The following is a 23,246-nucleotide window of genomic DNA, read 5'->3' as shown; positions in this document are numbered from 1 at the left end:
GTCTGTTACTGACAGTCCCCCTCATTCAGAATGAGTACACTGGCACGACGCACAATCACTCTATACAAAGAACACCTCCAACTGATATACATGGGACGGAGTACGGAAAGAAAGATCAAAAAACCACGTTGACCAACTTCCCCCCCTTTACCACCACCACCCGTCTCCGCTTCTCCCAGTCATTCCGTTCCCGCAACCATACCCGTCCCTCATCCGTCTCCAGAATCCGACTCACCACCCAATCCTGCTCCTCCTGCGCATCCGGTTTCTCCGTCGTGGGTGACAGTCGTCGCGGGATAGTTGCCGTGAAGCGCATCTTGCCGTTTACCTGAACCGCGACGGTTTGGCCCCCGCGCGCGGACAGGGTGTTTGCTTGTTCCGCGGTCAGGAGTGGTGTTGGCCAGGGCGCGGCGAAGATGGCTGGGGCGGGAGTCTCGGTTTGACGTTCGAGAATTGCTTCGTGCAGAATCTCCCATCCCTCTGAGGACAAGGCTGGCGCAATTGGTGCCAGGAGACGGAGAAGGGAAGAGACGCAGAGGTACAGGGTCAGAGAGGAGAGATTCGAAGAGGAGGATAGCGAATTGGTCAACTTGATCAAATCCGAAATCACCGTGTTTAGTCCGTACGGATTGCGCTCAACGCACTGAGTGACCGAAGCGATGGCTCGATGCGTGGCGAGCACGGCGTCTGCATCAGCATCACTCAGTGACGGCAGCAACGGCAATTGTGTCGCGTGGTCGGCACGCAGTCCCACCTCCGAGACCCGGTACTCCGAGTTAGTCAATTGTGCTCGTGCATCCAAAACCAGCTTCCACACCCGACCAAACCACCGCTCGATACCCACGATCTTCGCCTCATCCCACTCGAGAACCTCGCTGACCGGCGCTGCGAATAACACATGCGCACGTGTTGCATCGGCTCCGTACCGGTGTGCGCATGCGGTGGGATCTACACCGTTGTGTTTGCTCTTAGACATCTTTTCGAAGGATACCTGTGGTGTGATTTGGGTGTCCTTGATAACGGGCTTGTCAGGACCACCGGTAAAATCCACATCAGACGGGTGCAGGAATCGGCCAGTCGACGGGTCCGAATATGTCTTCCCGTGGACCATTCCCTGCGACAACAATGTCTGGAATGGCTCCGGTGGTGCTTTTAGCACATCACTGTTCCGTGCGATCTCGGGGAACAGTTCAGACTGCGCAAGGAACTTGTAGATGAAACGGGCATACAAAAGATGCAGGATGGCATGTTCAACACCGCCAATGTAGACATCTACCGGTCGAACAGATGCAGGCAAAAATGGCTGCTCCTTATTCGCCACATCCAAGAACCGTAGATAGTACCACGACGAGTCGACAAAGGTGTCCATCGTGTCAGTGTCGCGGGTCGCGGGCTGTCCGCAACTAGGGCATTCAGTGCGCTTCCACTCCTCTGACGACTCGAGCGGGTTACCCTTTTTCCCCTTGAGCCAGTCGCGCTCGAATTTGGGCAGTCGCACTGGTAGTTGGTCGTCCGGCACCGGTACGGCACCACAACTATCGCAGTGGATGATGGGGATCGGAGCACCCCAGTAACGCTGTCGACTGATCAACCAGTCGCGCAGTCGCCATTGTTCGACCGCTTCGCCGTGACCAACGGCGTTGAGATCAGTGACGATTTGCTTTTTTGCTTCCTGCGAATGCAAGCCCTGATATTTCCAGCAGCGGGAAGTCAAATAGCCTTCGTGCGTGAAAGCCTTGGCGTCCACCGCGGGGAGGACGCCGGCGTCCGCCGGCGCAGCTTGCACCTCCGCGCCAATAACCTGTGGAATGAACTCGGGGTTCACGTTCTCTTTAAAGAAGGCCAGATCTCGAGAGTCGTGCCCCGGAACACCCATAACGGCACCCTCACCGTAATCACCGAGGACATACGGGGCCACGAAAACCGGGAGTTTCCGGGCGATGTGTTCACTCTCCTTGTCGATGATATGCAGCGGGTGTGACGCCCAGACGTTAGGTAGTTTGTATCCAGCTTTAGAATCGGACGGCAGCGACGCCGCTTCATCCAAGAACTTGCGTAGTCCTTCATCCGTCTCAATTGCCTGCTGGACAATGGGGTGGTTCAGCGAGAGAGCCAAGTACTCGACGCCGTAGAGCGTATCAGGACGAGTGGTAAACACATTAACACCTGATTGGGCATCATTGACAGTAACCGGGAATTTAACCTTAGCACCATACGATTTCCCAAGCCAATTACGCTGCATAGACAAGACTCGTTCGGGCCAGCCACCCGCCAACGAATCCAGATCTTTCAGTAAAGCTTCTTTGAATGCAGTGATGCGAAAAAACCATTGCTTCAATTTGAGTTGCTCGACTTTCGCGCCAGACCGCCATGAGAAACCATTCGCATCGACCTATCAATCAGCCCTGTCCGTACTTGTAAAGCAAAAATAACTCACCTGCTCATTCGCCAAAACAGTCTTATCAACCGGGTCATAATTAACCAACGCCTCAGCCTGATACGCCAACCCTTTTTGATACAGCATCAGGAAAATCCGCTGCGTATGCTCATAAAACTCCGGCGCACAAGTCGCCAATTCCTACCCACACCCACCCATTAATTAGCCCACACCCAATCCCACCCAAGCCTAAACAGGCAAGAGAAAGACATACATACATGATCCCAATCAAAAGCCGTTGAAATACTCTTCAGCTGCTCTTTCATCCTTCCAATATTCTCCCTCGTCCAATCCGCCGGATCAACGCCCCTCTCTATCGCTGCATTCTCTGCCGGTAATCCGAACGCATCCCAGCCCATTGGATGGAGGACATCGTGTCCTCGCATACGGTAGAAGCGCGCTAGAACGTCGGAGATAGTGTAGACGCGGAGATGGCCCATGTGCAGGGTTCCGGAGGGGTAGGGGAACATGGAGAGGATGTAGGATTTGGGTTTCCCATCGTTGGCGCCGGGGTGGGGTGGTAATTGTTGTTGCTGTTGCCATTTTTCTTGCCATTTTCGATCGAGGGCGAGGAGGTCTAATTTTCGGGGGAGTGAGGAGGTTGAGGTTGTTGCGAGTCGGATGAAGGGTTTCGGGGAGATGGTGGTGGTGAATCTGTAGCCCTGTGCCAGGGCGCAGGATGGGTTTAATCGTAGCCGTAAGAGGGAGAGCATGTTGACTGAATATCACTTCATTGTCTCATAACTGAATATCGAGTTTGAGCCATTGATCGAGGTTCTGTAAGAGAGAAAACCGCCGTCAAATTGTTTGACGCGGAGAACTTCCGTCCCGATTAGGATTAGCGTCTACATCATAGATCCGGTTTGCATTCTGAATACATTTACATCAATTGTACCCTAGACATGTTCAGTAGTATCTATGTTATATTGGATTCTGTATATATAGATTTTCTTCTACAACCGTAAAATTTCTCCATCTTTCCCAATCCCACCCCGAAAATGATCCGTAACCACCTTCCCCCCAAAAACAGTCTCCTCGACAATACCCTCAACATGTCTTGGTTCAACACGTCCATACCAAATCCCCTTCCCGGCCAGCGGGTTAGAAGCACCATCGCGCATCTTCATCCTGGGTGGAACATAGATGATTACATTCCCAGCATACTTGTGTCCCCCGACATGGCTGATCAGTCCGATATGGGCGTGCTCGGGGTTGTCGACTGTCTTGCTATCACTAACGGAAGTAGAAAACCCGCGCGCGGAGAGAATACGGTCGAATTCGGATTCCAGGATTGGTGCCATAACTCCGCAGCGCATGTCGCGGCCGCGGTGGCCGCAGATGAGTATCACGGGGGACTGGTGGATGTCGATTGCGCCGGGAAACTGAGATGCTAGGTTTGGAACACGGACTAGTTGGTCGCGTTTAGATTCAGGGAGGGAGGATTCTTGCATGGGGTGGAGTTTCTCAGGGAGGAGGAAGGCTTGGACGAATTGTGATAAACCAGGATTTGCTGCGTCGTTGGCGTCGACGGGAATCGACGGGAAGTATTTGAAGCTGGGGAAGAGAAAGGCCGAAGCGGACGACGAGGATGAGGACGCGGTCAATGAGGAATTTGAAACAAGGATATTATTGAATGGCTGCAATCTCAGTTAGCAATACCCATGCTATACGTTAATCAACGCATACATCAGCATAAGGACCACCACGCCCAAGTAACTTCTTCAATCCCCTCGCAAGATTTCCCCAACTCTCCTCCTTCCCGTCATCCTCAATGCGACTAGTCCAATCCCGCTGCCCGGTACAGACCAGCAACTGTTGCGCATACGCAGCCATGGTTCCATTCAATGGTTGTTCATAGTCAATCGGGAGTCCTTTTGGCATCGCGGGCGTGGGCGGACAATCGCAACTGGGTTCGGGACATGATTTCGTGACGGGGAATGGAGGAGGGATATCGAGACGAGCGCGCAGGCGGCTGGCGAAGCGTATTTGTGAATGGGGTCTGAAGGTACCAAAGGACGGCCGCCAATGCGGTTGTAGTCGTGGTTTCATTGTTGCGCAAAGACGATGATTTTCTTGAGTTGAAAATCCGGAGAGATAAATGCCATAACTAGCTAAACTCCGCAATTTCCGAGGCCGAGTCCGAGATCCATTCACCGAAGTATTACTCTGTATTCATCCTACAGGCTACAGCTCTATTCTATGGCATATTGTCCAAGAAGTCTGCTGCCTCCTGGTGCCCCTCCTCACGAGCCACCATAGCAGGCGTCCGCTCACAATAATTCTTCAAACCCGGATCAGCTCCCCGCTGGATCAAATACTCCAGAACATCAACATCTCCCACCGCAGCAGCGTGCCGTCCTCCCTGGTAGCCGACCTACAACAACCTCATCGCACTCCTTCGTATTATCATTCACATTCGCGCCATGCCTGAACAGAAACTCCATCATCGCATACCGCTTCCGTCTCGTCGCTGCCCATCGCAGCCCGTTCACCTGTGCACCATGCCGGATCAACAACTCGGCCATTTCGAAATTTTCGTTGCTTGCAGCCACATAGAGCACTGGATAGAAATCAGCCAGTGGATTCATATTTGGATCCGCGCCGTGCTCAAGTAGGAATCTGGTGAATTCGAGGTTTGCCCAGACGCAGTCATCGAAACATAGGCGGCAGTTCGGTCATTCTGATGGTTTACATCCAAGCCAGCTGGGATGAGGAGGCGCATTAGGTCTATAGTTAACACGCGGGCGACAGCACCGTAGATCCATTCATTGAGCTGGGCGTCGTGAGAGAGGCAGGTTCGGACTAGCTTGTAGTCTTTGCTTATGATGTCGTGACAGAAGATGTGCTCTAGTGAGGCGTCGGTTGGTGTTCCCTTGTTCGGGAGGGACTTCCATGTTGCGAAGCTGAGGACCATATGATCTTTTGGGCCATTGCGCCGATACCCCTGATTTTAGACGGGGTATTATGCTCTGCACCCGGAATATATATCTAGACCCCGCGGTGGTGCCCATGTCTAAATATAACAAAAGATCAACATAGCACACGCAGGCAGACATTATTAACTATGGCCACGTTCCGGTCTCTTGCATCTAACCGATATTGTCATTCAAACCGGAGCCTACTACATGTCACGAGCTCAGAATAGTAGATAATAACGAAATGATATTCCTATCTAAACTACTGTAGCCATCGACGAGAATATCGAATCTGAAGAAGAAAGGAAAAGAAGAAGAGTCTATTTACACAAAGAAGTCTTATATATGGTTGTGTGTGGCCTCGCTAAGCAGCTGTTTGTCTCGATTGCTTTCATGGCATTGTTTGCCATGTTGACGGTGAATGTCAATAAAGGCACTGAGCTGAGCTGAGCCGTCACACTACACGTAGGTCCTTTCGTGGGTCCCGACGGTTCAAGGGGTAGCAGCCTAGACCGAGAACCAGGAATCGATGGAAACCAAATAGCTTCGCAAATAATCTCAAGCAGGCCATGTATCTCTATAATTATCAAACCATTGATCGGCTATATTCTCCTTGGAAAAGGGTGAGTGTCATTGAAAGTTTGAAAAATTTCTTAAGCAAGAAGATCTACCAGCACTTGGGCCTATGGCGCAACGGTAGCGCGTGTGACTCCAGATCACAAGGTTATCCGTTCGAATCGGGTTGGGCTCATACACTCTTTTTTGCCATTTTATTTTTCGTTCTTATCAGATTCTTGATATCCGTTAAGACCGAGCACCGAATACGAAGTATATATTTCCTTTTGCTGCGTCTGTATCTTCGTGGAGATCTTTATTCGTGATCTGTTTACATAAACCGGCGAGTTGAACTGTGCCAGCAGGCAGAACGAATAATCCATGACTTGGCCACGAAACGATTTGAAATAGAGAGCAGAAGCGGAAGCCGGATGAGATAGAGACAATCAGGCATCTCACCCTTGCTTTCATTGTTCTAACCCGAAGTGACTCACTTGTTCTTTTGACATCACATCTCAACGCATCTCAGACTACAGCAAACAACAATGGTTAAAGTTACAGCCATCAAAGAATCCAACGACCACTTCGCTAGCGAAAAACACACAGGATGCGTATGTGTCTTCGCAGGTGCAACAAGCGGCATCGGCGCTGCCACACTCGAGAGAATGGCGAGCATGCTGCATGAAGCAACCATCTATGTCCTGGGCAGATCAGCGACGCGGTTTGCAAGTCAGCGCATGAAACTAGAGAGCATTTATCCGGGTGCAAGATTGTGTTCATTGAAGTCGAAATCTCGCTGTTGGGCGAAGTTGATGCGGCTTGTGAGCGGATCGTGAGCGCTGAGAGGAAGGTTGATTACTTTTATATGAGTCCTGGGCTGATTCCATTGAATGGACCGGAGTGTAAGTATCCCTCTCCTGAACCAGAACATAATGTGAGATGCTGATAGCTACCCAGATACAAAAGAGGGTCTTGAGATATGCTTCGCACTTTCATACTACATCAGAATGCGTCTCGTATCCAATCTACTCCCTCTTCTTTCCCAATCACAGCACCCACATGTCCTCAGCGTGCTCAACGGCGGCAAAGAGAAGGCCATATACGACAACAACATCGGCCTTGCGAAGAACTGGTCCCCAATCGCGGTCATCAATCACACCACCACAATGACAACGCTCTCATTCGAGTACCTCTCAGAAAAGAACGAGCAAATCACCTTCATGCACGCATTCCCCGGCTGGGTCCAAACGGACATCTTTGCCCGGCTGACACCTCCAGAGTCATCGGAGATTCTTTGGAGGATGACGCTAGCAGCGGTTCGTGGTGTTGTAGCGCTGGTTATGAGATTCTTTGGTATCTCGACGGAGGAAAGTGGGGAGAGACATGTTTATCATCTTACGAGTGAGAGTAGCTTTGGGCCGGGTGCGTGGCGGATTGATAATTCGAGCGAGGTGGTTACTTTGTCTGGTGTGCTGGGGCGATATAGGGAGGGTGGATGGCCGGGGAAGATTTTGGGAGTATACTTTGGGTGTGTTTGAGAAGGCTGTCAGCGGGAATTAACTTCTAGGCTTGAGAATAAGAAGGTGCTTATGGGATGGAAACATAACACTTTCCACAACAGGAAGTGTAAGTTCCTATCCAAAGTAACCACAGGGGGTTGTAAGTTGTGTATACCATTTGTGCCATAAAACAGATCGGTTAAAATTCAGGCAACAATTGGGCCTATGGCGCAACGGTAGCGCGTGTGACTCCAGATCACAAGGTTATCCGTTCGAATCGGGTTGGGCTCACAACCTCCTTTTTTTTTTTTTTTTTTTGACATTCATTGCGACGGATTAGCCCTTGACCATGATATGCGATGCCATTCCGTACTCTATATTTCGAGGATATGAAGATCATCGAGGTCGGAAATGATACCCAAGGCATCATAATAAACCAATTCCGTCAAATAACTCGATCTATTATCACCTATACAATCATACCACGTGAGTCGTATCCTGTCCAAAAAAAGCAAGCTCCAAGATGACATCAAAAACCCGCCAAAGCATGACTCGACTCGGTCAATGGCCACAAAGCATACCAAAACCCAACAGCCCCAACAACAAGAAGCACATAGTACGTTACTGTCCATCCAATTCCAAGCTCTCCGGGAGTAGTATATATCGGACGCGCACGCTCATCATCTTTACCTTTGATGGGTGGTGGTGCTAGAGCGACGCCGGCTTCAACACGCCCCCATAGACGGGGCAGACCGCACCAGTTGCAGAAGCTGTGAGCGAGGATGACAGCGAACAGTGATGCAGTGCGCAGATAGAGGAAGTTGGCGTACCAGCCGAAGATAGTCGTATATGTGAACTGAACGAAGGAGCGCAGAAGGGCAAGCAAAATCGAAGTCTCCGGATGAGTCAGGCGGAACTCGTAGAAGTGGTGAACATGTGCAATACCAAAGTACACTGGCGCAATGAAGACAATATGTCCGGAGGACACTTTGGCAAGAAGATGTAACGCGATGATGATGGATCGGAACATGATTTCCTCAGTGACAGGCCCGGCCACGTAGTTTCTCCAACCAATCCAGCCACGGAGGGATTCGGAGACTCTGCTGCCGCGGATCCATTCTTTCCATTCACCTTCGGCAATTCCTCGTTCAAAGAGGGGTCCTAGGAATAGAATGGCCGTGAGAAATAACGAGCGGAAGACGTCACCCAGAGCGATAGGCCACCACCCCAGGAGATGAAGAGCGTGGTCGAGAGGCGCATTGGTCTTGCTGAGAATCATCCAGAGTACAGCCAGGGAGCCACCCAGACAGGATAGAGTCACGGCGCGGATTCGCGCGCGGATGACCGATGGAGCATCGCGACTGAGACTGGGCGATGGACGGGTGGTGGAGGAGACGTAGAAGGGGACGACGTAGGCGAGAGTCAGAAGGACCTACTATATATTAGTATTTACAAGCTTCCTTGGATGTCTCACATACAGAAGCTACAGCAGCCATGTTGACTGACAGGACGGGTTCATCTGTGCATGTCAGTAGTGCTTGTGATAAATGAGTGGAGGACATACCACGCCCGGAGTAGAGACTTTTGAAGCGGGCAAGGAGGGAAACAGGCGCCATTGTAGAAGCTAGGTATATGGAAGCATAATATAAATGTACAGAGTACAAATGAAAGAAGATATACCAACAGGACAATATCAAGTCCAGACAATGACACGTGATGACTAAGTAGACACCTCAGGCATTTATCCACGCCCCGTTCACTCGGCTCCGCATCCCGAGTGCTGGATAAAGATAGACACAGACACGCCTTACTCGGGATATATATTATTAGGATACGGACTACTCCAGAGTACCTGTACAGGGGTCACAGCCTCGGGCTGGATTAGGATCTCCAATTGGTTTAATTATGCTGAACGAGTAATCTCACCGCTGCTGTCACTCCACTACTGTGAGTTGGCAGATCCATCGATCTACATTATGCAAACACAAGTATTTGCACATAGTCTAGCTAGTACAAAGACATGCAATCGAATGCAACGATACTCCTGTCTATATCCCACTATATAGCTTCTCCTATTCTCCTATTTCCACCATTCTAGACGCTTTTTATCAGGGGGTGCCTTATATAGAAGAGTTCGTCACTGATGCCCGGCTGGTCACTGCGTATTTAAGCGTGTTTCAGCCCCCTGAATAGGGTATAGCGTCTCTGCAGCTCTCGTTCCTGTGTTGGGCCAATCTCTGATTGTTTCTTTTATTACTGCCGGCCCTCGCCCTCTCTTTTCATCTCTTCCTTCTCTTTTCTTTCCCCCTTCAAGTGCCGTCGTTCTTTGTTGTTGTTGTTGTTGTTGAGTCACTCTTTATTATGCTTTAACCCAGTCATTCTTTTTACTCTGGTCGTGTCCTGTCACTCTTTTATCTTGCAGCTGCCCTCTTTTATTCCTAATATTACCTATCATCTGATATAATTATCGTTTATCCTCGGTTCCAGCACAAAAACTCGACAATATAGTAATACCATAATATGCTCTAATCATGCGTTCCAATCAATCTACCACATCTCCTCGCAGAGCCCTTCATGAACGCTCGCATTCGCATACCAATTCCGCCTCTCCTCCCGCCTCCCTACACCATGTGCGCTCCAAAAGTACCCATAATAGCGACGAGCACGAGAACGACTATCCCCTCCACGACTATTCCAGTTACCCGCACGAGGCTATCTATACTTCATCCCCCTTTCCGACCAAGCCGGAACACGTGCTGCTTCCCAATCCCGGCAAGGGGCAACAGCTATTTCCGCCGCAGACTGCGACAACCCCTTCTCGCGTTTCGTCCATTCTCTCCGGCGAACCCAGCACTGGTCTCGCGGAAAGCAGTACTTTGGAAGCCTCTGGTAGTGACTCCTGGGTGGATTTTGTTCACAATTCCCAGAGCTGGCTGCATGACCAATCTAGCCACTCTTCGTTCCCGACGCCCTCTCAGGGGAACGAGGATGACGATGACGACCAGACGTTCAAATTCTACGACGATGACAAGAAAACCGTCTCTTCCGGTGGTGACGATGTGAGCCTCCCGCCTGCTCGCACTGTCAAGACCGTCGCCTCTCTGCCGTCCTCTCGTCACCCCAGCGACAGCTCCAGCCCCAACATCGTCCCCATCGGCCCGCCCTCCATCGCGCCCTCGAGTCCCAATTTTGTCACCTATACCGATACCTCCAGCGTCAACTTCATGCGCCTCGGAACCTCGTCCAACTCGGAATCCGTCACTCATCGTTCCAATTCCGTTTCCTCGTCCGCCAATTCCTTGGGTACCGTCATCCGGCACATCGGGGCCACCCCCTGGATCCATGGTTCGCCCTCGGAACAATCCAGCTGGGCCGCCCGTTCCTTTCACTCTACTCCTCCTTATCAATCCGTCCACGGTTCGGCCCAGTCCCAGACTTCCTCCCATGAGCGCGATCGCTCGCGCTCTGTCCGCAGCCACTCTCACTCCCAGGCCTCCTCGTCCCAGAGCGGGCCTGACTCTGAGATTCAAGCCGTTGTTGACAGCGGTGCTCACGTGCAGTACCCGACTATCCGTGCTCCTTCCTCATCCAGCTCTTGGGTTGAATCGTCGCACCAGGAGCCGCGCACCGCCTCCTACGATTCCTCCACCCTCCACGAACCCATCCCTGAACGATCCGAAAGCCGCATCACCTCCCATCTATCTACTGTACCTTCAAATTGGTCCGCTGAATGCGACAATAGTTTCACGGGCGGCGCAAATGAACCCTCGTCCGGGCGCTCAACAGCGGATCCCGCTCGACCTTCCTCCGCAGTGGTCCGTCAGTCCCAACACGACACTTCTCTACGACTAGTCAATGACTCGGATGAGAACGTCGGCAATGCAACCAATCTCCAAATTCGCAATGCGGGCTCGGGCCATGTCAGCACTCCCTCCGCCGACTCGCGACGAACCGGTAGCATGCGGAGTCGTGCCACCACCTCCAGCTTCCTTACCAATCTGCTTCCGAACTGGGCCAAGGTGTACTACCGGGATGGTAATGCGGTGAATTCCGCTCTGTCGCTTGTCACCACCAGCCAATCCTCTCAAGGACATCGCGCTCACCCGTCGAACGCCAGCCGACCCATGACGCGCCATGGTATTCGTGCAGTTGAGAGCACTCCGCGGTTAGCATCAGAGGATCCCCGGGATCCGCGCAGCCATTGGGTTGCCCCCCCACCGACATCGCGACCGCCGACGGGGATGTTCTATCAATTGCGACACAGCTGGTCACCTCATTTGTATGCGGACCGACAAAGGCTGGAAACCCAGGCTAGTAACTGGGTTGCACCGTCATTGGACTCGCGGATGGAACCGATCCTTGGACGGAGGAACATTCAAGTCTGGGCGTTTTGTTTTGGGTTCATCTTCCCACTTGGTAAGTCCCTTACAGTATTCTCGTTTCAGACCGCATACTGACCAGTTTCAGCCTGGATTGTGGCTGCATTCCTGCCATTGCCCCCCAAACCCGACATCGACCTCGAGTCGACCCCCGCAAGTGAAGTTACACTCCAGGCGAGATTGTACGACCTTGAGCGCCGTCGACATGACAATGCTCGGTGGTGGAGGAACCTCAACCGTTGGATGGTGCCCGTGGGCATCATCATTATTACTATTATTGTAAGCCTCTTGCCCTTGCTTTTGCTCTCAGAAACGCAATCATTAACTTGACTTGATAGGTTGCACTGGCTGCTGTCGGAACCACCGTGGGTTTCTAACCGGTCAACGACCCTACCTTCAATTCGACAAGTTGCCCGTTTCTCTTCGCTTCTTCCGTGTTGATCGCTTATATACCCATTTGCTTTTTCTCTTTTCTTCTTCGATTTCCTTCGGATTCAGCTGTTCGATTTTTGCCTTTTGGCCTTCTTGACACGACTGCAATGAGTGAATGATTGTATAACGTTCGTTATTTATATAGATATACCTTGGTTTGGTGTGACATCGTTGTCACTGTTGTTTTGGGTGGATTGTTACATACTGGTTACATTCTGTCTCGCTCGGCGTGTTTCCCGCCCATCATCGCCTTCTTTAAGTGGCCCTTACCGGGTCTTTGATTGATGGGAGCCGAGTTGTGATTAGCTTGCTTTGATTTGATTCGATTGATCAAAAAATTTATTGAATTTACGGCACACATTTATGTCCTTCATGCTTCTATATACTTTCAGTTCTTTTTGCGATTGTGCATGTCCCTGTTTCAGTCTGGAACTTGTGCATATTGATTCTTGGTTGTTCTTGGATGGTTTGGTATATACGGATGAACAGGATTGTGATTAATGATGGATTTAATAGACTTGAATAGACACCTACCTCTGTCTTCATCTTTTCAATCCTCCTCTTTCCCCCTTTATCTCCATATACTACGTAACATACAACGTAGCCCTACCCATGATAATCAATAATAGACAAGGTAACAATAAACATCAGCACATCACACTCTAAATCCATAACCTCAATCAACATCTATAGCTTCCTCCCAATCCTCTCCTCAACAGCAGCCTTCAGCTCCTCCCCAGAAGGCATGCCAACCGTACTCCCACGGCGGTTTCTAGCATCAATCTCCTCCTTAATCTCCTGGACAGCCTCGCCAAGATCTTTACCAGGGTCATCCGGAAGACCAAGCGTTTGATCACGCTCATGCCCATCAGCGGCCGGCGTCGTTGGCCCAGCAGGCGCAGAAACAGCCTTCTTAGCACCAGCGGTGTTTCCAGCCCTAGCCTGCAGTTTCTTGATGAAGATCTTCTTCGCAGGCGAGGAGAAAAATGCCAGTGATGAGAGCGTCGTGAGGATGCCGTAGTAGTAGACACTTTGCCAGACGGCCATGGAGTCGGCGAAGGAGAGGAAAATGAATGGCATGACGGCAAAGGAGAGGGTGAGTTGGGTGGCGAGCCAGCTTGCGATGTCGTAGTAGCGTTTGTTGGGGGTTGGTTTTGTGCCGTCGGGGGTTAGGAAGAAGGGGCGGATGTGGCGGCGGAAGTCTATCTTTTGTTAGTATTTGGATAACGAAGGGGGGAAGGAGGGGTGCATACTTTTAGCAACAGTTTGGATGAATGATCCCAGCACGAAAGTCATGTAGTATCCAGGGTAGAAACCGTGCCAGAAAGCACTAGTCCCAAATGTAGCCATACTAGCCCTGAAGCCAGGCTTCTTGCCTTTTGGCGTCACACGTAGATACACATAGTTCTTAAGCCAGTGGTTGGTGTTCTTATTCCAGCTGCCCAGGAAGCCATGTGAGTTCTGCGCCGTCTCCAGACCCCATGGATCGACGTTCTCCAAGCGGTTCCAGAAGACTTTACCGCTGCGAGGATCAAAGCCGTTATACCCCAGTCCGGATAAGATGCAGGTACCCTCAGTCAGGGACCAGACGCCGTAGTACTTGAGACGGGTGGTGAAGCCGATGAGGTAGAGGATCCAGATGCGGCGGAGGAAAGAGTATTGCATGAAGTTGTTCTCAGGGTTCAGAATGGTGTCTTGGTTGTACCTTGAGCCGAGTTGGAGGAAGAGTAGAATCCAGCCTAGGCCTATAATGGCCTTCTTGGCTGCCGGGCGTCCACTGCGCGGGATACGTCTCTTCTTCCGTGTCGGGGGTGCTTTGCTCGGGTCCGTGCCTGGGGGGATGTCGAACAGCGTCGTGTCGATCCAGCGGCGATAGTCGACATACTCGAACGATGGCCCCGCAAACAACGACGGGAAGAACAGCACATATCCCAGATAGTCCAGAACGCTAGGGAACTGCGTGATAGCAGCGTACCTCTGCGGCTCGGACAGCTGTTCCTGTGGCAATCGTCCGTCGTGAACGTTCCAGCAGAACGACGACAACTTCATAACCAGTACCATCTGGGCACCCGTGATGTCAATCACCTGCGCATCATCCAGGATCTGCCTGTAAATGTGGGAGATGGACATATGTGACATGAGAAACACGAAGCCGATCCATGGCATCAGCGAGCCATCCACGTAGTATGCGATCAGATAGACACCGGCGGAGCTGTAGGCGAGGGTGCGGAGGCCATCCCAGAGGTCGAAAAGGCCGACGATGTAGAACAGTGAGACGGCGATGATGAAGGCATTTTTCTTCCAGGGTTGGGCGTCAGGGAGACGTTTTAATACAGCGGCAAAAGGGTAGGAGAGGAGGAAGGAGGTGATGAGCTTTACTGTCGCCTTGTTAACTCTGATCGGTCAATTCGTATGGGATACCGTACGCTCATCGATTGAGGCTCCTGTGAGCCTAGCAGGATAGTCAAAGACCAGGTCCACGTAAGGCAGCATCGTGCTGAGACCTTGACTGTTAATGATAAATCAATTCAAGTGCATTGGCTGTATTTATAACAGGGAGGGGGGGTTGGGGGGTTTATAGAGGGACGACGCGGAAATGTTGAGCTCCGCCGGATGATCTCAACAGTGATTATCATATCATATCAGTCCTCCTTTCTTCCATCCACGCTCACTTCGGCGCTTTTCTACTACAACGTTGGGTTCAGGTTACAAGAGATTATAAACACACCGAGATACATACCAGGGTTTTCTGAATTACGCCTGAAAATGGACGTTGTCGCCGCGGTGTCGGGGTACATCTCCAAGATGGTCTCCGCGGGGGACTCGTCGACCCAGAGCTCTTCATCCAAGATGAAGATCTTGCTCCTCGATAGTGAGACAGTGGGATATTCCCTCGATTCGCATATGGGATAGATGCTAATGAGTGCTGCTGTAGGTCCCTATCGTCTCGACCGCTATCACCCAGTCCGCCTTGCTCAACCATGAAGTCTACCTCACGGACCGACTCGATAATCCCGCGAGAGAGAAGATGCGGCACCTACGTTGTCTCTGTTTCGTCCGTCCGACCCCGAATGCCATCCAGTTTCTCGTTGACGAGCTGCGCGATCCGAAATACGGCGAGTACCACATCTACCTCAGCAACATCATCCGCAAGTCGTCGCTCGAGCGCCTTGCAGAAGCAGATAGTCACGAAGTCGTGCGGGTCATACAGGAGCATTTCGCGGACTTCCTCGTTATCAATCCAGATCTCTGTTCGTTGAATCTCGGGTTTCCTCTGCAGCGGCTGTGGGGTCATTCTCCTGATCTGTGGAATGCGGATGCGCTCCAGAGAGCGACAGAGGGCGTGATTGCGGCGCTGTTGTCGTTGAAGAAGAACCCCTTGATCCGTTATGAGAAGAATAGTCTGTTGGCGAAGAAGCTTGCGACCGAAGTTCGATATCATATCACTCAGGAGGAGCAATTATTCAACTTCAGAAAGACCGACACACCACCTATCTTGTTAATTTTGGACCGTCGCGATGACCCCATCACGCCTTTGCTCACTCAATGGACATACCAGGCTATGGTGCATGAGTTGATTGGTATCAACAATGGCCGGGTGGATCTACGCGATGTGCCTGAGATTCGGCCGGAGTTGCGGGAGATTGTGCTTTCCCAAGATCAGGATCCGTTCTTCAAGAAGAACATGTATCAAAACTTTGGCGATTTGGGTCAGAACATCAAGGAGTATGTCGAGCAATACCAAGTCAAAACCCAAAACACCATGAACATCGAGTCCATTGCGGATATGAAGCGGTTCGTCGAGGATTACCCTGAGTTCCGCAAGCTGTCAGGCAATGTGAGCAAGCATGTCACTTTGGTTGGGGAGCTTAGTCGGCGCGTTGGTGAGGATAATCTGCTTGATGTGAGTGAGCTGGAGCAGAGTCTGGCTTGCAATGATAATCATGGGAACGACCTTAAGGTATGATTACCTTCCTTTTTCTTCCGGTTCATACTAACTCGCAGCAGAACCTACAAAGACTTATTCAATTGCCCAACGTCCCAGCAGAGAGTAAACTCCGCCTAGTGGCACTCTATGCCATTCGCTATGAAAAACAACCCAACAATGCCCTCCCAATTCTACTCGACTTGCTGGTCACAGCCGGCAACGTCCCCTCTAACCGCGTCAGCATAATCCCCAAACTTCTCGCATACCACCACTCTCTCCAAGCACCACCAGTAGCTGGAGGCTTCACAGACCTCTTCGAATCTACCTCATTTTTCTCTGGAGCGCGGGATCGCTTTAAGGGCTTGAAGGGTGTTGAGAACGTCTACACACAACACTCCCCACGATTGGAAGTAACATTGCAGAACCTAATCAAAGGCCGACTAAAGGAAATGCAATACCCGTTCCTCGAAGGCAGCGGCCACATTCGCGATAAACCTCAGGACATCATCATCTTCATGGTTGGCGGCGTGACGTACGAAGAAGCCAAGATGGTTGCGCAGGTCAATGCCAGTTCTCCGGGTGTGAGGGTGGTCCTGGCCGGCACTACTATCCACAATAGCACTACGTTTTTGGAAGAGGTCGATGATGCTGTGAGTAGCTGGCCTGATCCGAGTCCTTCGTCGGCTGCTGGACGACTGCGGAGGGAGGTTGCGCGTTGATTTGCAATTGTGGCGTTGCGGTGTTTTTCCACTTCTCTATTTTTTTTAAATTGTATATCTTAGACTAGAATTGAATTGCTCATTCTATTCAATTGAAACTACAAAATTGTGATAATGCTGTACTCCGTACTTGACGCTGTCAAAACCCCAGGATTTCCAATGCGGAGAAGATCTCGGCCTCGAAATTCCCCAATTTCCGTCCTCCGCGTCACTATCCACAACCCGGCCACCATGGACACTCAACATTCCCCAAGAGCAAACCCCTCGTCACCCTCCTCCTCAACCTCTCGAGAACCCAAACTCCATCTCCCATCCACCACAAATCCCCCCGGCCCGCAGAACCCACCTAAGCCGCTCGTATGGCTGGTACGTCCCCGCGATCCCATTCCAGCCATGGACTACAATACCTAACTATATAATGCCAGATCTTCGGCGCAACAGGCCACATGGGCCGCTCCCTCGTCAAAAATGCCCTCTGCCGCAATGACCTCGTCGCCGCCGTCGGCCGCACCTTCGAAAACACCCCCGAAAGCATGAAAGCTCTCGAATCCGAGCACGAAAACTGCCTCGGTCTGCTCTGCGACGTGCGCGTCCGTGAAACCGTGAAACGAGTCATCGACCTCACCATCGCGCGCTTCGGCCGTATCGACGTCATCGCGAATTGCTCCGGATATGGTGTTCTGGGGGCGTGCGAGGACCAGGACGAGTATGATATCCGGAACCAGTTTGAGACGAATTTCACGGGGACGTTGAATATGATTCAGCTGTCGCTGCCGCATTTTCGGGAGAGGGGTGCGGGGAGGTATTTGATTTTCAGTTCTACGTCTGGAGCGCTGGGGGTGCCGGGGTTGGGGCCGTATTGCGCTAGCAAGTATGCGGTCGAAGGGTTAATGGAGAGTATGCTATACGAGGTGGACAGCTTTAACATCAAGACCACCCTCGTGGAACCAGGACACATGCGACGCGACGATATCGTGCACCTCATTTCCGACCCAGCCGGCTCCATTCCCGCCTCCGACTCGGCGAACAACAGCAGAAACAACAACGAACATAACCTCTCCTCTCCTCTCCCGCTTTACGGCCACTTCCTCGTGAAACGACCCAGCGAACCATACAACACGCCGACATCCCCCGCAGCACACGCGAAGCGAATGCTCCTCTGGCTCGGCGACAAGCAGCCCGCGAGTGCTGTGAAAGCGGCGCATTTGGTCTGGGAATTGGGGCATTGTTCTTATCCGCCGCTAAGGCTGATTCTGGGGACGTATGCGGTGGAGAGTATCAGGGATCGGTTGAAGTGCATTATTGAGGAGATTGAGGATTGGAAGCATCTTAGTTTTCCGTCGTTGGATCAGCCGCAGCAGCAGGGGAGTGGTAGTGGGAATGGTAAGGATAGGGCGGACTCGATTGGGTGATTGTTGCCAGACCAAATTGTCCTGCTCAGAGGACTACAGATTCATCGCCTTTATAAAATCCTATTTCGGAGGAATACGTCTTGCGGCCATCGAATTCGTGTAGCTCGGCGAGCAGCACCTCCAGTCCTAAGGCGGACCTTTATATACCCAATACTGGCTGATTCCAGTGCCATCTCGACACATTAATGGCCAAGTACAACTTGTCGAACTATTACCTCACTCGTTTGATTAAGACGACATGTCTGTATGTACAATAAACAAGAAGAATGAGACACCCATTCAATATACACTCTTGCGCAGACGACATCATAAACGTATATCATAGACTATACAAAATCAAATCTATTCATTCATAATACCTCTCTCAGACAGAATGGTATCAATCAGTCATGAGCATCCAAAACACAGCACTCCTTAGCATGCCAAATCCTCCTCTTCTTCGCCACATCAGCGCCAAATGTATCCCTAATCGCGCCCTCTGAGTCATGGAAAACGCCCTGCCCGGTCTTCTCTTCCTCCTCTTTCATCTTCAAAATCCGTACTTCTTCAACCGTCGCTCCGAATTCATACTCGCCCCGACAGAGTACGGTAACGCCAATGGTGGCCGTTGTACTTTCTCCGCTTCCCAGAATGGGTAGGACTTGCTGTAGCATGCCCGTCCAGACAAGGCGGCGGGAGAGGTCTAGAGCGACGTTGTTGGGCTGATGACGGAGGCTGGGCTGGAGACGGAGGAGGGGATGGATGGGCTTCGAAGAGCGGTTGTGGATTGTGACAGATAAGTCAAGCATTTTGTCGGTTTGGATGTTGTATCTGAAGCGGCCGGATTGGATTATTCCTTTTTCGGAGGATTCAGGAAAAGAGGGAGCTAAGGAAAAGGTCATGTCGACGTCTTCGAGGCGCATGGCTTCGACCATGCGTGCGTTTAGGCGCAGGTTTCGTAGGTCAACTGTTCCTTCTCGCCGTGCGGGTTCTTCCTTCCAGAGGCCGCAGACTCGTTTGAGGAGTTCCTCGCGGTACCAGAAGGCTTCTCTGGTTGCTGCTTCGGCTTCGAAGGTGAGTTTGTTGGCGCTGACCACGAATTGTCTCTTCATGCCGGTGTTGAGGAGCGGAATTGTGGCGTAAGGATTGTCCAGGTACAGACGAGGAACAACGAGAACGAAGCGCGTGATTTGACCTGGCTGGAGGTCTCCGTGGACGGCGTATTGGCCCTCCACGCCTGCTTCCGCGGGTCTTCCTTCTGTCGCTTGCATAGGTTGCTCGCTCACGTACAAGGATATTGACAAAGTGCTGGGCCAGGCATTCCGGAGATCAAGAAGCAGCAGACAGTGATCAGGTCCGTATGCGCCTCGACCAAGCTGAGAAAGGACAGGAGAGAACGGATCGTTGTCAGAAGATGAGGGCATCACTTCGTTTGACGTGTTCTCGGATTGAATCTCTGGACCCTGCTTGTTCCACCAGGCAAAATCACTGCTGAAAGGCAATACATCACAACGAGCCACTTCTATGCTGGCGTTCACCGTAACTGTAAGCGGGACGAATAATTGTCTCGTATAAAGCACATCAGGCAATTCGCCATCGGACCGTCCAATCCGCGAGTAATCAATCTGGACGGTTGTGTCCTGCAGACCTGGCTTTCCAAGGATGTCAACTGTGAACGTAGCACTTTGACCGGCAGAAATGGAAAGACCGTCCGCTGGGCCACCTTTGCGCCGCCATCGTAAAGCCGGCTTTGTAGAAAGCTTGAGCTCCAACTCATACACTTCCGTTGCCAACAGGTCCCTGTTGCCTAGCGCAGTTTGTATCTGTCTGGATGTCGAATCCTGGAAAGTGAAGGTTATAAAATCCAAGGCACATGACGACGTGTTATGGAGCGTGATGTCGAACGACCTGACCTCGCCCTCCAAGACCATCATTGCAGATTGTGACAACGACATCGAATCAATAACCAGAGATGGCTGGTGTCCGATGACTTTGACTTCGCAAGATGACGTCTCTGGTCCCTTCTTGGGTACTTGCTTTCCATCTCTGGAGGTTGTTGAGCTCCAAGACAGAGGGCGCTCCATTGTCGGCTTCTTCGCTGCTAACCCAGTACGCTTGAATTTCGTTTCAGACTCTGGTTTCCAGAAATTTGTGAAAATGGGGAACTTGCGCTCCCGGCAATGCCGAACTTTGACAATGCAACTTGTCACATTAAGAGGTCCCTCTTCATGGGCCATTCCATAGACCACAATGTCCTGCAATCCCAGTGGTGGAAGCAAAATCCATTCTGCGACAGCGTCAAATTTTACGCCCTCGTTGTCAAGACGAATACTCTCAATCTCCAACTCAAACTCGTACGGGTTTTGCAGGGTGATCTTGAATGCTGCATGCTCTCCGGCGACCATGAGTAATTCGGATGCCTTGTTAGCTCTTGAGAAAGGATTGTACAAGAATGGGTCTTTCTTAGATTTCTCAGAATGTGTTGTGATAGCGTCCATTTCCGATTTGGACCGCCGCACAGGTCTCCTGGGATCTGGAAGAGGCAGCAATTGAACACCGCGAATCAAGAAATCATCCCAGTATTCCGCCTCTAATCCCGCAGCGCCCAGCCTGTTCGCAGCACCAACCGTTCGCTTGATGTTATTCAGAAGCCGGACTTGTTCCTCTGGCGGAAGATACGGAGGAGCATGGTAGGCATCAGCCAGCATTAAACTCCCTCGGATGGTCTGAAGTAATTCAGCTGTGAAACGGAGAACACCCTCAAAGTCGGGAAGTGCTTCGCAGCAGTTGATGCACGCCTTGAGAACATCAATCTTTAGGTTCAGGTCGCCGTAGCCATCCAAAGCGGCATGTCGAAAGGCACGCTCGACTATGGCTGCGACCGAGTCATATTCAGGATAAGATTCCGACCCACTGGCTTTTGATGATCGCCTCTTCTCTTGCTTCTTCTCCCATTCGTAGAAGCCAGAAGGTTGAACACCGTAGATCTCTCCAATAGCAGCAAGAAGCATGCGCAAGCTTGCTTCCATGTTCGCAGGGCCAAGATCAAGGGCATTGATCTCAAACGCAGCATCGCTGAGTGATGCCAGTCCCGCGGCAGGATGGATTCCAACCTCTGCCGCACCAATCTTACGTGCTTGAACAAGAGTTGGCACCATTGTCGACAGCAGTTCTCTTAGTACAAAGGCTTTCTTCCGTGGCAAATCCAATATATGCAGAACAGAAATCACACCAACTACAATGGGTATTGCATCCGTGGCAGGCATATCTGAGCCGGGGGATAATGGCAACGCACGGAATAGAAAATTCGCAATGTCGGACTTTCGCAGTAATACTGTCCCACGTGGACGTTCTGGTTGGTGTAGGGGTGATAGAGGCTCATTCATAACGATATGCTTCAGCGCATTATCGTCCAGTGTGCCATCGCGAATACGCGCAGCCACCAGCAACCGTGATAAACGAATCACGGTCTCCGAAAAGACAAGTTGTGGAAGCGGCTCATCTGTAATGTTAGCAGCGCGGTTGTATAGATTTATGATGTTATTCGACAAATCGGGTAATAGATTTGACAGGTTCTGTAGAGAGATGACGCGGTTCCCAGGCGTTGACGGTCCATGGCTCGAATCGAAGCCACTACTGATCAATGACTTGGCAGATTTATCGGCAACCGGATAACAGATTGGAGGAATCTGAAAGTCCATCCCTGCCCATCCAAACATGACGAGACAGAGTAGAATCGACTCGAGCGCTTTTGCGTGCCACACATAGTCACTGCTTGCCCTAGCACTCGAAGCAGCCTCGACGAGTTCTTTCAATGCATCCGGCCATCGACCTGCCTGGAGATAAAGAGTACCGATAACGACGCCCACACGTCCCTTGATGCGGTTTTTTGTTCGATCAGTGGCGCTCATACCACTTACCGACATCCGATCACGACTGTGCTCTTTCGTCGATGATAGTGAGTTGAATCTCCCAATGCTGTTGGAGCGGCTCGATATTTGTATGGATCGAGTTATTTCGTCGAATGTTGTTGGAGTTTCATGATCGCTAGGGACAGGAGAACTCTGGTTCGAACTCAACGGAGTTTCAGGTGCGGAGTCGGCATTAGGTGGAAATTGTGAGGGCAAGGTCATCCGGTGTATTAACCTGTCCGTGGGTCGTGGCCGTAATTCCGGTCCTCGATGTGGACCCCAGGATGACGCCTTGGGAGATTCGATGGACGGGATACTCTGCATCGTCTTTGCAAAATCATCCAGTTCGGACAAGAGAAGGGATGTTATGTCGCACAGCACTGTCTTCATAGTAGTCGCTTTGGAAGCTTGCGGTGGCGGAACCCATAAAACGTCATCCGGGCCATTCGATATGTTGGTTTGTCCTTCGAAATCGAATATCAATAGTTGATGGACCAACGCTCGAGGATTTCTCTCCCGCACAATGTCCATCTCTTCGAGGAGTTCGTCCAGTCCTTCTGGCCTCTCATCGCTGCGATTAATCCCGGATTCCGATTTACTGCTTTTCGGACGCTTGGAGAGTTCTGTACCGTCCGCTATCGCAAGAACCACAAGCGGCTCTCTGTATATTTCGAATGGAAACAAGTCAAGGTGGGATGTCGGTGGCACGGAGAAGGAAAGGTCGTAGAGGATCATGCCGGTAGGGAAAGCCAACGGGGAGAACATGTCTACATCAGGACCCGGTCAGTTTCCATTATAGGGGATCCTCCGTATTAAAGCTAATGGCACAAGCAAGTCAACGCATACTTCGATTGGGTCGCGAATCGGGACTGATGTCCCCCAGTCGAACGACATATTCGGCTTGAAGTCTTGCAGCAAAGCTCAAGAACCTCGATCGTTTTATCTTGCCGATAGGAAGCAACAGTGCCCTTAGGCGCACTGGCGCAATCGGAGAAAGAGGGTCAACAGCCATCATGTCATTTGAAGAGAGGCGGAGCGGAGGCAGTCGGCGATATGCTCAAGACTGCAATCAAGACGGTG

At 51.3% G+C, this 23,246-nt stretch overlaps 9 protein-coding genes and 2 non-coding genes across 11 annotated transcripts; 6 read left to right on the top strand and 5 right to left on the bottom strand.

Moving 5' to 3' along the window:
* Nucleotides 1-115: 115 nt before the first annotated feature.
* On the bottom strand, nt 116-3,150 carry NAM2 (leucine--tRNA ligase NAM2; the record flags this gene model as incomplete). The annotated part of the gene is made up of 3 exons (XM_043279925.1): nt 116-2,392; nt 2,438-2,578; nt 2,656-3,150. The coding sequence occupies 3 exons, from the start codon at nt 3,148-3,150 to the stop codon at nt 116-118; spliced, it is 2,913 nt and encodes a 970-aa protein (XP_043137556.1).
* Nucleotides 3,151-3,390: 240 nt separating this feature from the next.
* On the bottom strand, nt 3,391-4,486 carry ACHE_50231S (sucrase/ferredoxin-like domain-containing protein; the record flags this gene model as incomplete). The annotated part of the gene is made up of 2 exons (XM_043279924.1): nt 3,391-4,074; nt 4,124-4,486. 2 exons carry the CDS (start codon nt 4,484-4,486, stop codon nt 3,391-3,393), a joined length of 1,047 nt encoding a protein of 348 aa, XP_043137555.1.
* Nucleotides 4,487-6,031: 1,545 nt separating this feature from the next.
* On the top strand, nt 6,032-6,103 carry ACHE_t50003A. Its single transcript has one exon. It is a non-coding gene; the product is annotated as a tRNA-Trp (tRNA).
* Nucleotides 6,104-6,772: 669 nt separating this feature from the next.
* ACHE_50230A (uncharacterized protein) lies at nt 6,773-7,445 on the top strand (the record flags this gene model as incomplete). The annotated part of the gene is made up of 2 exons (XM_043279923.1): nt 6,773-6,809; nt 6,865-7,445. 2 exons carry the CDS (start codon nt 6,773-6,775, stop codon nt 7,443-7,445), a joined length of 618 nt encoding a protein of 205 aa, XP_043137554.1.
* A 180-nt stretch (nt 7,446-7,625) lies between these two features.
* On the top strand, nt 7,626-7,697 carry ACHE_t50002A. Its single transcript has one exon. It is a non-coding gene; the product is annotated as a tRNA-Trp (tRNA).
* Nucleotides 7,698-7,935: 238 nt separating this feature from the next.
* On the bottom strand, nt 7,936-9,022 carry ACHE_50229S (CAAX prenyl protease RCE1; the record flags this gene model as incomplete). Its single annotated transcript, XM_043279922.1, has 2 exons — nt 7,936-8,838; nt 8,885-9,022. The coding sequence occupies 2 exons, from the start codon at nt 9,020-9,022 to the stop codon at nt 7,936-7,938; spliced, it is 1,041 nt and encodes a 346-aa protein (XP_043137553.1).
* Nucleotides 9,023-9,937: 915 nt separating this feature from the next.
* ACHE_50228A (putative serine-rich protein) lies at nt 9,938-12,162 on the top strand (the record flags this gene model as incomplete). The annotated part of the gene is made up of 3 exons (XM_043279921.1): nt 9,938-11,822; nt 11,874-12,064; nt 12,124-12,162. The coding sequence occupies 3 exons, from the start codon at nt 9,938-9,940 to the stop codon at nt 12,160-12,162; spliced, it is 2,115 nt and encodes a 704-aa protein (XP_043137552.1).
* A 742-nt stretch (nt 12,163-12,904) lies between these two features.
* Nucleotides 12,905-14,710, bottom strand: ALE1 (lysophospholipid acyltransferase; the record flags this gene model as incomplete). The annotated part of the gene is made up of 3 exons (XM_043279920.1): nt 12,905-13,419; nt 13,471-14,595; nt 14,644-14,710. The coding sequence occupies 3 exons, from the start codon at nt 14,708-14,710 to the stop codon at nt 12,905-12,907; spliced, it is 1,707 nt and encodes a 568-aa protein (XP_043137551.1).
* Nucleotides 14,711-14,983: 273 nt separating this feature from the next.
* ACHE_50226A (Sec1 family protein) lies at nt 14,984-16,864 on the top strand (the record flags this gene model as incomplete). Its single annotated transcript, XM_043279918.1, has 3 exons — nt 14,984-15,097; nt 15,153-16,178; nt 16,226-16,864. 3 exons carry the CDS (start codon nt 14,984-14,986, stop codon nt 16,862-16,864), a joined length of 1,779 nt encoding a protein of 592 aa, XP_043137550.1.
* Nucleotides 16,865-17,095: 231 nt separating this feature from the next.
* Nucleotides 17,096-18,276, top strand: ACHE_50225A (SDR family oxidoreductase; the record flags this gene model as incomplete). Its single annotated transcript, XM_043279917.1, has 2 exons — nt 17,096-17,230; nt 17,290-18,276. The coding sequence occupies 2 exons, from the start codon at nt 17,096-17,098 to the stop codon at nt 18,274-18,276; spliced, it is 1,122 nt and encodes a 373-aa protein (XP_043137549.1).
* A 383-nt stretch (nt 18,277-18,659) lies between these two features.
* Nucleotides 18,660-23,181, bottom strand: ACHE_50224S (TRAPPII-specific subunit TRS120; the record flags this gene model as incomplete). Its single annotated transcript, XM_043279916.1, has 2 exons — nt 18,660-22,933; nt 23,013-23,181. 2 exons carry the CDS (start codon nt 23,179-23,181, stop codon nt 18,660-18,662), a joined length of 4,443 nt encoding a protein of 1,480 aa, XP_043137548.1.
* Nucleotides 23,182-23,246: the final 65 nt, after the last annotated feature.

The sequence above is a fragment of the Aspergillus chevalieri genome, chromosome 5, assembly GCF_016861735.1.
Source record: "Aspergillus chevalieri M1 DNA, chromosome 5, nearly complete sequence".
NCBI classification, from domain to species: domain Eukaryota; kingdom Fungi; phylum Ascomycota; class Eurotiomycetes; order Eurotiales; family Aspergillaceae; genus Aspergillus; species Aspergillus chevalieri.
This window is presented reverse-complemented; position numbering and strand designations above follow the sequence as displayed.